This window comes from Electrophorus electricus, chromosome 5 (assembly GCF_013358815.1).
Source record: "Electrophorus electricus isolate fEleEle1 chromosome 5, fEleEle1.pri, whole genome shotgun sequence".
Taxonomy (NCBI): Eukaryota; Metazoa; Chordata; class Actinopteri; order Gymnotiformes; family Gymnotidae; genus Electrophorus; species Electrophorus electricus.
Window position 1 is genome coordinate 11,599,350 of NC_049539.1, and position 12,395 is coordinate 11,611,744.

Here is a 12,395-nt window from a genome sequence, read left to right on the forward strand (position 1 = left end):
CTGGCCTGTGAATCCTGTCTCACCACACTCAGATATTTGTTGGTGTATCGCATTGCTGGATCAGAGAGTGCTAGGTTCTGGCCGTCAGCCTGAGACCTGCTGAGCCTCTTACAGTGGTAATTGTAACTGACCACACACCAAACTTGACAGAATGGGAACATGCAGCATGACGCACATGTATTTAACCTCCACAAAGACAACATCTTTCTTCCAAAATAAGAAAATGTAATGGAAAATGAACACACAGCCTCACTGTGTTTAATTGGTGTATTATTTACATTGGTGTATCAAGATTTACTTTATGTAAAAAAAAAAAAAAAAAAAAAAAAAAAAAAATCCCCAAACCTGCTGTAATTACCCCAGGTGCCTGACTTAATTCTGTTCTAAATACTGCGCAAGTTTTTTTTTTTTATATCACCAGCATGTCCTAGGCAGTGATAGAGTTCAGTGTCCTGCAGTTCAGAGTTGCTTGGTCTTGAGTAGATTTCCATGTGTTCTGCACCCCACATGCTCTCACAGCAGGGAGTCATCTCCGACACACTTCTGTGTTGTGAAAAATATTCATGTAAAGCTTAGCAGTCTAGACTCATCTGGATAATGCAGACACTTTGCAGTTTCCTTGAAGGATGCTAATTTCCTGAGTTGCTGCATCTCTGTTTTTGTCTATTATGATTTGTTTATTTATGAACGCTGCTGTTCGTAGGTCAGGTTTACCTTTTGTGTCTGCTTTCTCCCAAGACTTCTTCCTTATCTATCCAAAGGAGTTGTTCATTGCCAAAGATGAATTTTTATCACTGTTATTCCTATTTGCTTGTCTTTGTTTAGGCTTCAGTCTCTCCACTGTCTATCTTACTGCGGATATACCCTACCTGTCTTCATCTCATCTCTCTTCTTACTTCCACATTTCAACTCCTTATTCTCCTCTCCGCTGTCTCTCTGTAGTGTCTCTTCTGAGTCTCTGCAGGCTCTCTCTAACTACTTTATCTCTTTCATCTCCTCCTCAAGTTCAGCAGTGCAGGATCTTGATAAAGGCTTTGCGGAACTCAATGTTGAATGTGGTATAGATGACTGGGTTTACGGCGCTGTTCAGGTACCCCAGCCAGGTGACTGCACTGTACAGGGAGGGGGAAATGCAGCAGCTTCCGCAGTGGGCCTTCAGCACGTGGGTCAAGAAGAAGGGCAACCAGCAGATAATGAACACGCCTGTGGACACACACACAGAGAACTATGAGACACTAAGCACATACAAAGTCAAATATTAAGCTATACAATTATTTATACATTTAGTACTTCTATTGCAATTCTCTAAATGTTAATTCCAGTTAGTTCCTAGCTGTTAAACGTAACACCATTTAAAAACTATTTATCCCCGATAGCCCCTCTTGCTCCATTTGAAGAATCTCTCCTTTCTCTTTTCTTTCTTACTCGCTCTCGCTTTCCTCACCCAGCACTATCGCTAGCATCTGCGTTGCCTTCCTCTCCTTCTGCTGAGACAGGCTGCCCCGCACTCTCTCCGTAACTGCTCCAGCCTTCTCTCTCTCTCCAGCCCTCTCCCTCCATCCCGGACGCACACGCGAGCCATCCTGCGATCCGGCTGGGCAGGGTGCCAGGGCTGACCGGGCGGAGCGAGCAGGGCTTGGGTCAACGGGGCCGGGTGCCACAGAGACGGACAGGCTGGCCCGGCCAGCCTGCTGCTGCTGAAAACACACGGGCTCCACCTCCAGAGGGTGGACCATTGCCTCCTTCACCAGTGTCTGAGCGAGAGTGGGAGACAGATAGACAGAGACAGAGAGAATGAATGAAAAAGATGAAGACAAAAGGAAGAGGGAGAGACATCAAAATTGAAAAAAGCTGAGCTTCTATAAGAAATTAAATATCTAAAATGCAGGTGGGTGACAGTAAGTGAGAGGGGTATACAGTGAATGGGTTGGGTTCTGGCTAGTGCAGTGGGCACATGACATGCTGACTCACCACTTTCTTACGTTGGGGCGCAACTGCAGGTGGCTTCACTATTAGATTGCAGAGCTTCACATCTTCGGGATGGGTGCATTTATTCTGGGGAAAAAGGGATAGACATGTGCTGAAATGCAAGGGCCATATAATGTCTCTGTGAGAGAACAAGGGGCCTGACTATAGAGAGATGATCCTCACTCTTGCTCCTATAGGAGGGTGGAAACCACTGGCTGTATGGGGGAGGAGCATGAAGGCCACTAGCTGTGTGGGGTAGGGGCTACTAGCAGTGTTGGGGGCCACTAGCTGTCTGAGGGTTACTGTGTGTGTGGGGGCCACTGGTCATTGCGTGAGGCACACTCTGCTGTGTTGTGTCTGTGCAGCTCACCTTGTGCTGGCGGAGAGCGTCGGCATGCTCCGAGTGCAGGCCGTGTCTGTGGGGTGGAGCTGTCCGTCTGCCACGTTTGCGCAGCACCACGCAGATCTGTGCATACACCAGCAGAGTCACGATGAAGGGTACATAGAAGGAGGCCACGGAAGAGTAGACAACAAAAGCCGGGTCAGCAAAGCTACAGTCCTTTCCTTCCTGACTCGCTGAAACAGTCAAAGAGAAATGACAAGAAAAATACCCCCGAACATCAGTGCAAGGTAAATAACCTCAGTGCAGCAAAGAAAATCACAAAAGAGACAGTGAACTGCCAATGTCTAAGACTGTACAATTAAGTTAAGGAGGTGGATTAGAGAAGGTACAAACAGATAAAGTTGGGCTCAAACATGTTTCAAGCTTTGGACACACACATTAGAAAAGTTACAATCCATGATACACTTAAGAGATGTTTAAAACTTGAGCAGCTGTTTCACCTATCCAGTATTGCAATCAGAAAGCAGGAACCAAGTCAGGCTCTTAAGAACATGATCTGTGAACACAAGTGTCTCACCACAAACATCACATTAAGGAGCTATTCTGTGTTCTAGTGGAGCTTGTTAATTTGTGGGGAGGGGAGAATTGCTGAAAGTTAAGGACTTCTGATCCACAGGGTACACTTTGCCTCTTGAGCTGAGAAGGAGCCATTCATTAGGATTCAGCTAATGCTGTATTAGATAATCCCCCTCTACAGAGGTGGGAGGCATCGATTGTCCACTCGTTTCTCCCCACGCTCCCAAACGTGGTGCAAGAGGGTACGAAGTGTTCCGCTTTTTAGAGATGCGTGATCAGTCAAACATTTGTGGGTGTGGGGTGTGGAGTTTGGTTTCTGGTGTTTGGATGGTAAAATGGTTGCACAGTACCAACCTGATATAACTGAGTCCCTCTTGGTTGTCATGACATTATTGTGCCAAGATTATCTTATAATTAGAGCAATCTGTGGTACTTTCAGTTTCATTTTCCAATTTTTAGCTCCTGATGCCTTCCTCTCACCCAACAAAGAAGCAAACAAAACATTCAAATGCAAAACATTCAAATGTGCTATAATCAGCTTTTATAGTGGTGAGGAGCAATCACAAATCCATCTGCATGAGAGCAGAATATTTATCTGCTCTATATCTATCTGGTTATAAAAAAAAACAGAATTTCACAATTTTCCATACAATTCATGGCTACAGCTGTAAGATGTAGGACCTGTCTGCAGAAGAAGTTTGCATTTGTCATGAATCCCATAAACATATGCAATTATGTGGTACTCTTGATAGGGCTGAGACTGAACATACGTGTTTAATATAAGATAGGTGAGGATGAGGTGACCTTCACCTGTGTTATTGAGACCAAAGAGCAAGGGACAGGAGATGGCAAAGGAGAGGAACCAGACCACCGTGATCATCAAGACTACCCTCCTCCTCGAGCTGTAACGTGTATTATAGAGCATCGGCATGGCAACAGCTGTGTACCTGCAGCCCAAAGGAATAAAGCATTACTAAAGCACAAACTTGATGGGACTATAGTCCAAGACAAGTGACTTTCACTGTAATTTACTGTTACTGTACTGTTACTGTACCTTAAGTCGGATTTGAGTCATAAATTTGTTTACTTGGGATTTACTTTTTAAAAAGCTATAAAACAAAACTCAGTTTGAAAATTGATTTTGCTCAACCCGGTGACTTGGGGCCTTGTGCAAAAAACACTCATCTGACAAACTTGTTCTTAAAAGGTTCTTTTCAACAGTTTAAACAGATTCGTACAGATTGATTCTTGAATTGCTAGTACATTATAATACTGCACAGGACCATGGACTTCATTTACAGTTAGTAAATCAAGGTCATTTAACAACTCCTGATGATATTGTTCACAGTCACAGTCTAGGCAACAGCCTCAGTTGCAAAACCTAACAACGCAACATTAGCCTGCCTGTAATGTCTTTTATATCCCCTTGTGCCCCTGCCATTTTTTTTGTAATGTACCACCTTGTTTTTTTGTTTGTTTGTTTTTTGTTTTATCTAACTTTTATATCAAACATATCTTAATTTTTCTGTGATACATTGAACCTTGACAGCACAAGCAACATAAGTATCTTTTGTTTAGCATTTCTTGGCTTTAGTGGTTCTTATTTCCACTATTGTTCTTATTCCACTTAGAAGGAATGAAACTTCTGGACAAATAGTTGTTTAAGGCATTTTGGTCTGTCAAAAAAGCTAATTTAAAGTTCACATCAATGCATGCTCTCGTACTACTTGTTATACACTTGTTAATGTAGGACATTTAAACCAATTTGGTGAACTTACAAAATGAATTTAACATGGTACAGTTACCATGTTACAGGGTACAGAGTATGAAACATTTAAGGTTTCTGATTTGGGCTTTAATCCATGGGTACACTAGCAGAACGCTCCACACAGTACCCCTCTTACGGACGGCTGTATTCATAATTTATAACTCCCTGTTGCTGGGCTCTTTTCAATCTCAGACAAGTAATTGCCTAGACAGAGTTTAATCCAAAGGTGAATTCAATGAGAGACCCACTGAAGGCAGAGAGAGAGAAGCAGAACAGATTAGGTATCGACAGCATGATAATATATACAAGTGATGTTCTCAAAGAACACCTCAATGAAGCAAGACACAGTTTTCTTATTTTACAAACCGCTATGCTCAGTAAGCAGCAAGCAGAGAGGGGAGAAAGAATGAGGGAGAGGAGGAGACGAGTCACCTGTCAATGCTGATGGCACAGAGGTTGAGGATACTGGCTGTGCACATCATTACATCCATCGTGAGGAGGATGTCACAGTGGATGCGACTAAACCTCCACTCACCAACAACCTACCAGGGACAGAGCACACTCAGTCCACACCAACCACAAGCAGCGGTGGCTCACAGCAAAGATTCATTTTTTAAATTTATCATTAATCAAATGATATTATTGTAATTTAGTCTGCATTACTAATAAAACACAGTGAACTGAGGTTAATATTCATTGTTACTCTATGTTCAGATGTCTGACCTCCAGATAGACACCCCAGGGCATGACCAGAGTGGCCAGGAGGAGGTCCGACACGGCCAGTGAGACGATGAGGTAGTTGGTTGTGGTCTGAAGGGCCTTTTCCCTCGATACAGCAACACACACGAGCACGTTGCCGAAGACCACACAGAAAATCAGCAGTACCAACAACGCAGCATAGAAGTTGTAGGGGGGGGATGAAGGGGATTGAGAGACAGAGCAGTTAGTTTGATAGAGAAATGAAGAGAGAGAAGGAGGGAGTGAAGAAGAGTAAGGGAGAGAGGTGAATGAGGGAAGATAGAGGGATGAGGAAGATGAAGAGAGGGAGGCAGAGGGTGTAGTGTTGGCGACTGTGTCTTCCGTCATGTTCCAAAGAAGCATCGCTGGCATCCTCTGAGTATAAACAAAATATTTATAAACAATTGCTTATGTTTAAATCAGCTGGTTTATTTTTAACCGTTTTAAAAATGCAGTTTAGTGATCTATTTGGTTAGATTATTCAGTTTATCTGTTCTGTTAGCAGCAATATGGGAGGATGGGGTCTCCCATGTTCACACCCATTAACACAATCACTACAATAACTGTCTACAATAACATTACAATAACTTGTAGTGCTTCACAGATCCTACTATCACACTAGAGTCATTCACATGGCATGTCGAGGTCAGACTGCCTTCTGCTTTCAGCTGCCTTCTGCTTTCTCTGAGTTCTATAAGTCATTAAACATATAAGATATAAAATGTTTCTGACTTCATTGGTATTTGGCCCTAGCACATCTAACCTTTTTCTCTGCTGATTAGTGTGTGTGCTTCATGTTCCAACATGACCCAGCAAAAATGACCCCTGGATAACTGCATTTTCACTGAAACCAAACAACCCAGTCAAACAGAGTGAACGCATAGGTGAAGGAGTGTCACAGTGCTTTTGTTAGCCTCTGAACACACCCACACTAGCATAATGATATGAATGCTTGGGACAAAATGTTTTGTAGTCTTGCCAATACTTTCTATATAATATATCCTGTTTGTATGAAATTATAGCAGTCTTTCCTTAAATTAAATGAACATCTACCCAGAAGTACTTCAAATAATTCAATTTTTTTTTCCTGCATAAATCCACACAGACCTAGAACTTAAACTTTTAACATTTTTTATTTTACTTTTTAAAATTTTACTGCTTTGTGAGAAAACAGTGATCTTAAGGCAAGAACATATCTTAAACTTATCATACTTTTATTGTGATTTTGTATGACTGTGCCACATCAGATTCAGCAAATGCCTCGAAGTTTACCAGATTATTGTAAAATGAATCTCATAAACAGCTTTGCTCGTACAAGAGTATGTGTTCATGAGAAGTGCTACAGAGGATGTCTATCTTGACAGTAAATTCAACATACTGATGTTAAATGATGTAAATTAAGTTTAACAGAAGGCTAATCTGTCATTTTATATAAAGTCAATAGGCAGCATGGGTTTATGCAATATCAGAGCATGTCAGGTCATAGCAAATCAGATGAATGGCTATTTTTTACAGTAAGTACTGCTGAAATAAGTCCTGCTCTCAGATAGTTTCCTTGATACATTCTCAGATACAGTACATTCACTTATGTTGATACAGAACTTTTAAAAAATGTATATATAAATCTGAATGGCTTTAGAAATATCAAATACGAAATTAAAAATTAATATACTAGTATGAAAGAAAGGGCACTGACTAGTCTTACACTTAATTCATCAGCTACACAGAAAAAGTCACTATCCTGTCTTTTAGCCTACACTGAACTATAAGCAGCATATACTTCTAGACTGTAAACAGCATATATCATCATACTAGTACCTTTGAAAACAGTTAATTTAAACAACTTAATGATGTGTGGAGAAAGATGACTTGGACCAGCCTCCACCTCATCCTGTCATTTCTGCCAAGATGTCAGGGGACATCATTACAGTTACAATCTCCACGAGAGGAGAAGAGGCTCCAGACACAGGTGGACTGGGATTGATGAGAGGAGAAGATGCTCCAGACACTTGGGTGGGCTGGGATTGATGAGAGGAGAGATGAGTCTAGGATTTAGTCAGATTAAAATAAATAAAACGAATCTCGACACTCTTTACTAACAGCATGGCTTAATTTAGGGTCATAATCTGCATGTCATGTGAAAACAGTGAAGTAATGTACAAACCAAACCAAATAAACCTCTGATAACTGACTTGTCTATTTCTGTAAAAATTCCTTATGTATAAGAGTTCATTTCCAGTGGAACTTCATTATCCTTGGCTAATTGTACTTGCCCCTCTTCTCAGGATGGATGCTGAGGTGCAGCTGAGGCTGAGCAGTAAGTTCTTTCTATATGTCCTTTCTTGAATTTATACAGCAGCACCTTTCCCATGTTCAAGGTCACTGTGCAATATATACATAGAATACAGAAAACTGAACATTCTCCCCTCCCCTCTCCTCTACGATCCAATCAGAGGAGCAGGGTGAGGGCATTTTGATCTGGTTTTTGGAGCATGGAGCCACACTGCAGGGAGATCCGTGCTGACAGCAGCACACCCTACAAACCTGAACTCATTAGGTAATTCCCATGTCTATTATGATTCCCATCAGACATTCTAGAGCACCTTACAGCTCTAATCTGTCCAGTGTGGGTGTCTTTTATCAGTGGTAAAATCACTGAAGTTCTATGATGCTTCATAGGGAAGAAACCATCTGTCTTGGGATTCTGGTATTCACTAATTTATAAGAAAAATGATTGGTGTGAGCCATGGATATTTAATTACATGTCATGTGTGAAATATAGCTCCATCCATTTGCTGCCCCTGTGCATGGGTAGCCAAAATGAAGAGGGCTTAACTTGAGGTCACACCTATACTAAAGCATTTAGGCTGCCTCCACAGTAACATTCCTCATCTGGAAGTGAACAAGGCAAGGAGACAGCTAAAGGCAACTAAAACTACATGGTGAGCATTATGGAATTTTACAAAGAGATGTAGCACACTTGCCAAGTCTATGAGAAAGCATTTTTTTTCTGCAAGTTGCTTCCACCCTCCTGATCACACCTGTCTGCCACAAGGACAAATAATTGGTGGAGACACTGGTGAAATCAATAACAGCTGAATTCTCAGTGTATGTACTTAATATGAAACCTGCAACACTGCAGTTGATGAAGCCCTGTGACAGTGCATATTGGTTACATATTGGTTTATTTATTAAAGGTGCAGTTATTTATTGCCTTTGTATATATCAATATTTGTAAGGCCACAAGGTGAATGAGACCCTGCTTATTGTTCCCCTGTCTACTGTTTTGCATTATGGTTATTAATTTCATTTCTTCAATTTTGTACATTATATATATTGTATGTAATTTTGTATATTCAAAGTAGTTTCTATAATTGGTTAATTTTATTTGGGGGGGGGGGGGGGCAAACTTAAACCTGCTAAGAAATGGATCAGTTAAAATAAAATGCTTGCATTTGAGTGTGTGCCTTTTGGTCTGGTGACAAGCATGAGAGTAAGGTGCCAGGTCATGTTTGGCCTAAACATGGCACTAAACTAAAAACCCACATACTGACAGATGCTCCTAATGAGGGGAGGGGGGTAGGTTCTTTTGGGGCCAACTATAGCATTATCATTGAATCCTCTACAGAATAAAATCTCACATACAGAACTGTAGTAGATACATTAACAGAAAATCTTAAATGGCTAAAACAATTTCTAAGCAAAAACACTCTATATGATGTTTTTGTAATTTTCTGAAATACACAGTGTTACTGCTTGCAGATTATATAACAGATCAGAGTTTAAACTACATATCAGATTATATTAAAGCTCCAGCTACCTTAGCCCATGCAATCTATTGTAGTGTTCACTCCAGAAAATCCTTCTGATCAATAGTACCTATTAGCATGCATTCAATAATATTGAATTATAGCAAATATATTGCTGATATATATTCCATCCTTTCAAACACGTTTGGGCTAAGCACACATAGCCCTCTGCAAATGCAATCTGGCGCATTTCTGCTCCTTCCTCATGTGTTTTGTGTTTAGATGTGGTCTAATCGAATTGTCACAGACAGCCCAGCACCGCTTACCACTCACTCATGAGGCTTTCTTGGAGAGGCAGTAGCACTCTACCATGAGCACACCTCTCATGGTCACTAGACATGCATCATCTCATGCATCATCTCATGCACAGGATTTGTGCTCTGTACTCATTTACATTTGTAAGCCTCTTTGACATTTAAAGTAAATGTAATACATTCACTCTGGCATGAGTTTATTCTGCTCTGTTTGCACCACTGAGCCAGTTCAGAATACAATGGGAGGACCAACACAGGAAAGGAGCTGAACAGTTAAAGTTGGAGAATCTTGTCGATAATTGGGAGTCATAGCATTCATGGACGTCACTGAAAAAAATTACAGTATTGATCAGTTATTTGTGAAAATGAAGTTTGAGATATGAAACGTAGATAGATTTAATGCTACAGTTAGACACTTGTAGAGCCATTTTAAATCCTCAAATTGTAATATGACTTCCACTTATTTTTTAAGATCACATCAATTATATGCCTTATTTGTTAAATTACCTTTCTGACTCTTAAGTCATAATGAGTTGTGAACCCAACAATTTATGAAGAGCGCAAACATAAGTAATCCAATGTATTCATACCTGAACTTTGTACAGTATCAATCCTATTTATTTATGCTTTCTTTGGTAATACAGATCAATGTGGACACTTTATTATCCTGATTATCCTGAAAGCTGACTGACTGTGACATGTTTTAGTTTTACTTTTCAAAGATACAAGAAAAAAACTTATTACAAATTACATAAGGACATATTTTGGGGGAAAAAAGACACAAAGTATACTTTTAGCAGTCGATCTGGTCTGATCGTACATTTTTCAAATAATCAATAAAAATAAAAATGGTTTCCAGATTTTGTAGAATACCCTACTATTGTTTTTAGTTTATTATTTCAGATATACACATTCTAATAGGAATGAGAGTGTCTGATTTTAGACTTACAGGTTTTAATAGGAATGGGAGTGTATTATTTCCATCTTAACGCAATGCATTTTTTGGCAATCACTGATATCTACTGGAAAAGGGATGTCATGAATCTTGGATATGACTCCTTGCCAAAAGCTGTGCACTCTTAGTCATGATCAAGTGCAATGCAAGAGCATTCCTTCGGCTGAACCACATCTAAAACAAATGAGTGATATAGTCGGTTTAAATTTGTGCATTTTAGATGGGTGAAATAAAGTTGGTGTAAAACGTTAAATTGAATTAATACATGCCTGGAGTTTAAGTTAGAGGTTACGACATCCCTACACAGATCACTCCACAATTTCGTATCTATTGTCACTCCCATATTTCTTCAGTTCTAGATTTATTTGGTTCATGCGCAGGTTGGGATAAAAGTTCTTTATAAATCTTTGAAATAATTTTCATTATCAGTTCGCCCATCCATGTTTTGGATTGGCAGGTCATTCGCAGACCAGTAATAACATGGTCCTCGTGCGCGCGCACACCTTTTCTAGACGATTACCAGCAGAAATAAAAGCCGATGGTTCAGTTATACACCGTGTTCAGACTGGGCATACTAAATGAACTGCCCTTTCTGGGAAGTCCCGCTGGACTAATTTGATGTGAAAGCTTTTGTTTTGACGACTCATTCGATCGGGGCCTTAAAGACATGGTGAGCCACAAACACCTCTACAAATAATATTAACGCACCAGACAAGTGCTCAGGAGAACCAGTGTGACAACTGCCATTCTTTTTTTTCCCCTATAAAGCTAATGAAAAATAGATGAGATTACTGAAACAATTCAGTAATTGTGGGTCAAATACATGTCCTTTGTATGAGCCGTCAATAAAATCTATTATTTTTTAAAAACCTTTTATTCAAGCGATGCGAATCAGTCCGAAGGTGGCGATCTGTCAACATAAGTAAAATGTTCAGAGTAGGCTAAAAGAAAACCTTCACACTCGCTTATTTTTATTTGAGACAGAACACGAACACATTAAAAATAGACTTTAAAAAAACACCGATTTAAATATGATCGGTTGGATTTCAGATTTCAGTGAGTTTTTGATAACGCCGCAAGCTGCAATAAATACATCAAAAAGCTCATGTAGCAGCAGAAATCTAAAAATATATTAAAGTATGCCATTACAGCAAGCAGAACAATAGTTTATTAAAAGGACACAAAATGAATCCATTCCCACCTGCCAGTAAAGTGATACGAAACTCACTTACTTTTGTAGATGCTTTAAGGTTCAAATCCTGCCGGTAAACAACAACCTAAACACGTACAGATTTCGGAATGACCGCTGGCCTCGATGTAGTAAAGCAATGCCCTCTACGTATAGCGAGTGTAGTTCTTTTTCAGCCGACTGCTGTCAGATTTTCGCGCACCTCCCGTTTGCGCCCCTGCACCTCCGCCACGAATTGGCTCTCAGATCCGCAACAGTAATGACTGATTAGCTAACTGCGATTACCCGTTCACCGAGCCTGAAGAAGGACTGACAATTGAGTTAAACTCTCAGATGGAGGACATTTGCGCCTGGAAGATACCCAATAAAAATTGAGAAATTTGAGGGTTCTAGCCATTTTGCAAGAAGCCTGCATAAGCATATAATACATATAGCCTATACTTTTCTCAGTGATTATTGCCAGTATTTTCTTATGAATCTCCAGGCTCTAATTCAACAGTTTATATTGTAAATACAGGCTCTCCAACTCAGCAGTAATACAGTACCAAAATACTGCAGTACATACAAGTAGTAATAAAATTAGTTTATACAAATGTCAAATGGCTAAATATAATCACATTCATCCCTATAGCATGTTGGCAGTGCAGCCGATTGGAATGTCCACTGCATCTGCAGTTTTGTAGAACATACTGAAGTCATTACATTACCCAAAGCACAGATTAATTACAGCAAGAGGGTGTGTGTGTGTGTTATAAAACAAGGAGTTAGGGGATAAAAGACCACAACAAACCTCTA

At 40.2% G+C, this 12,395-nt stretch overlaps 1 protein-coding gene across 1 annotated transcript; it reads right to left on the reverse strand.

Annotated features, from left to right (window-relative positions):
- Positions 1-964: 964 nt before the first annotated feature.
- On the reverse strand, positions 965-5,597 carry drd2l (dopamine receptor D2 like; the record flags this gene model as incomplete). The annotated part of the gene is made up of 7 exons (XM_027005310.2): positions 965-1,203; positions 1,445-1,754; positions 1,972-2,055; positions 2,339-2,544; positions 3,698-3,834; positions 5,088-5,197; positions 5,379-5,597. Coding segments are annotated over 7 exons (1,263 nt in total), but the record flags the coding sequence as incomplete, so codon positions are not given.
- Positions 5,598-12,395: the final 6,798 nt, after the last annotated feature.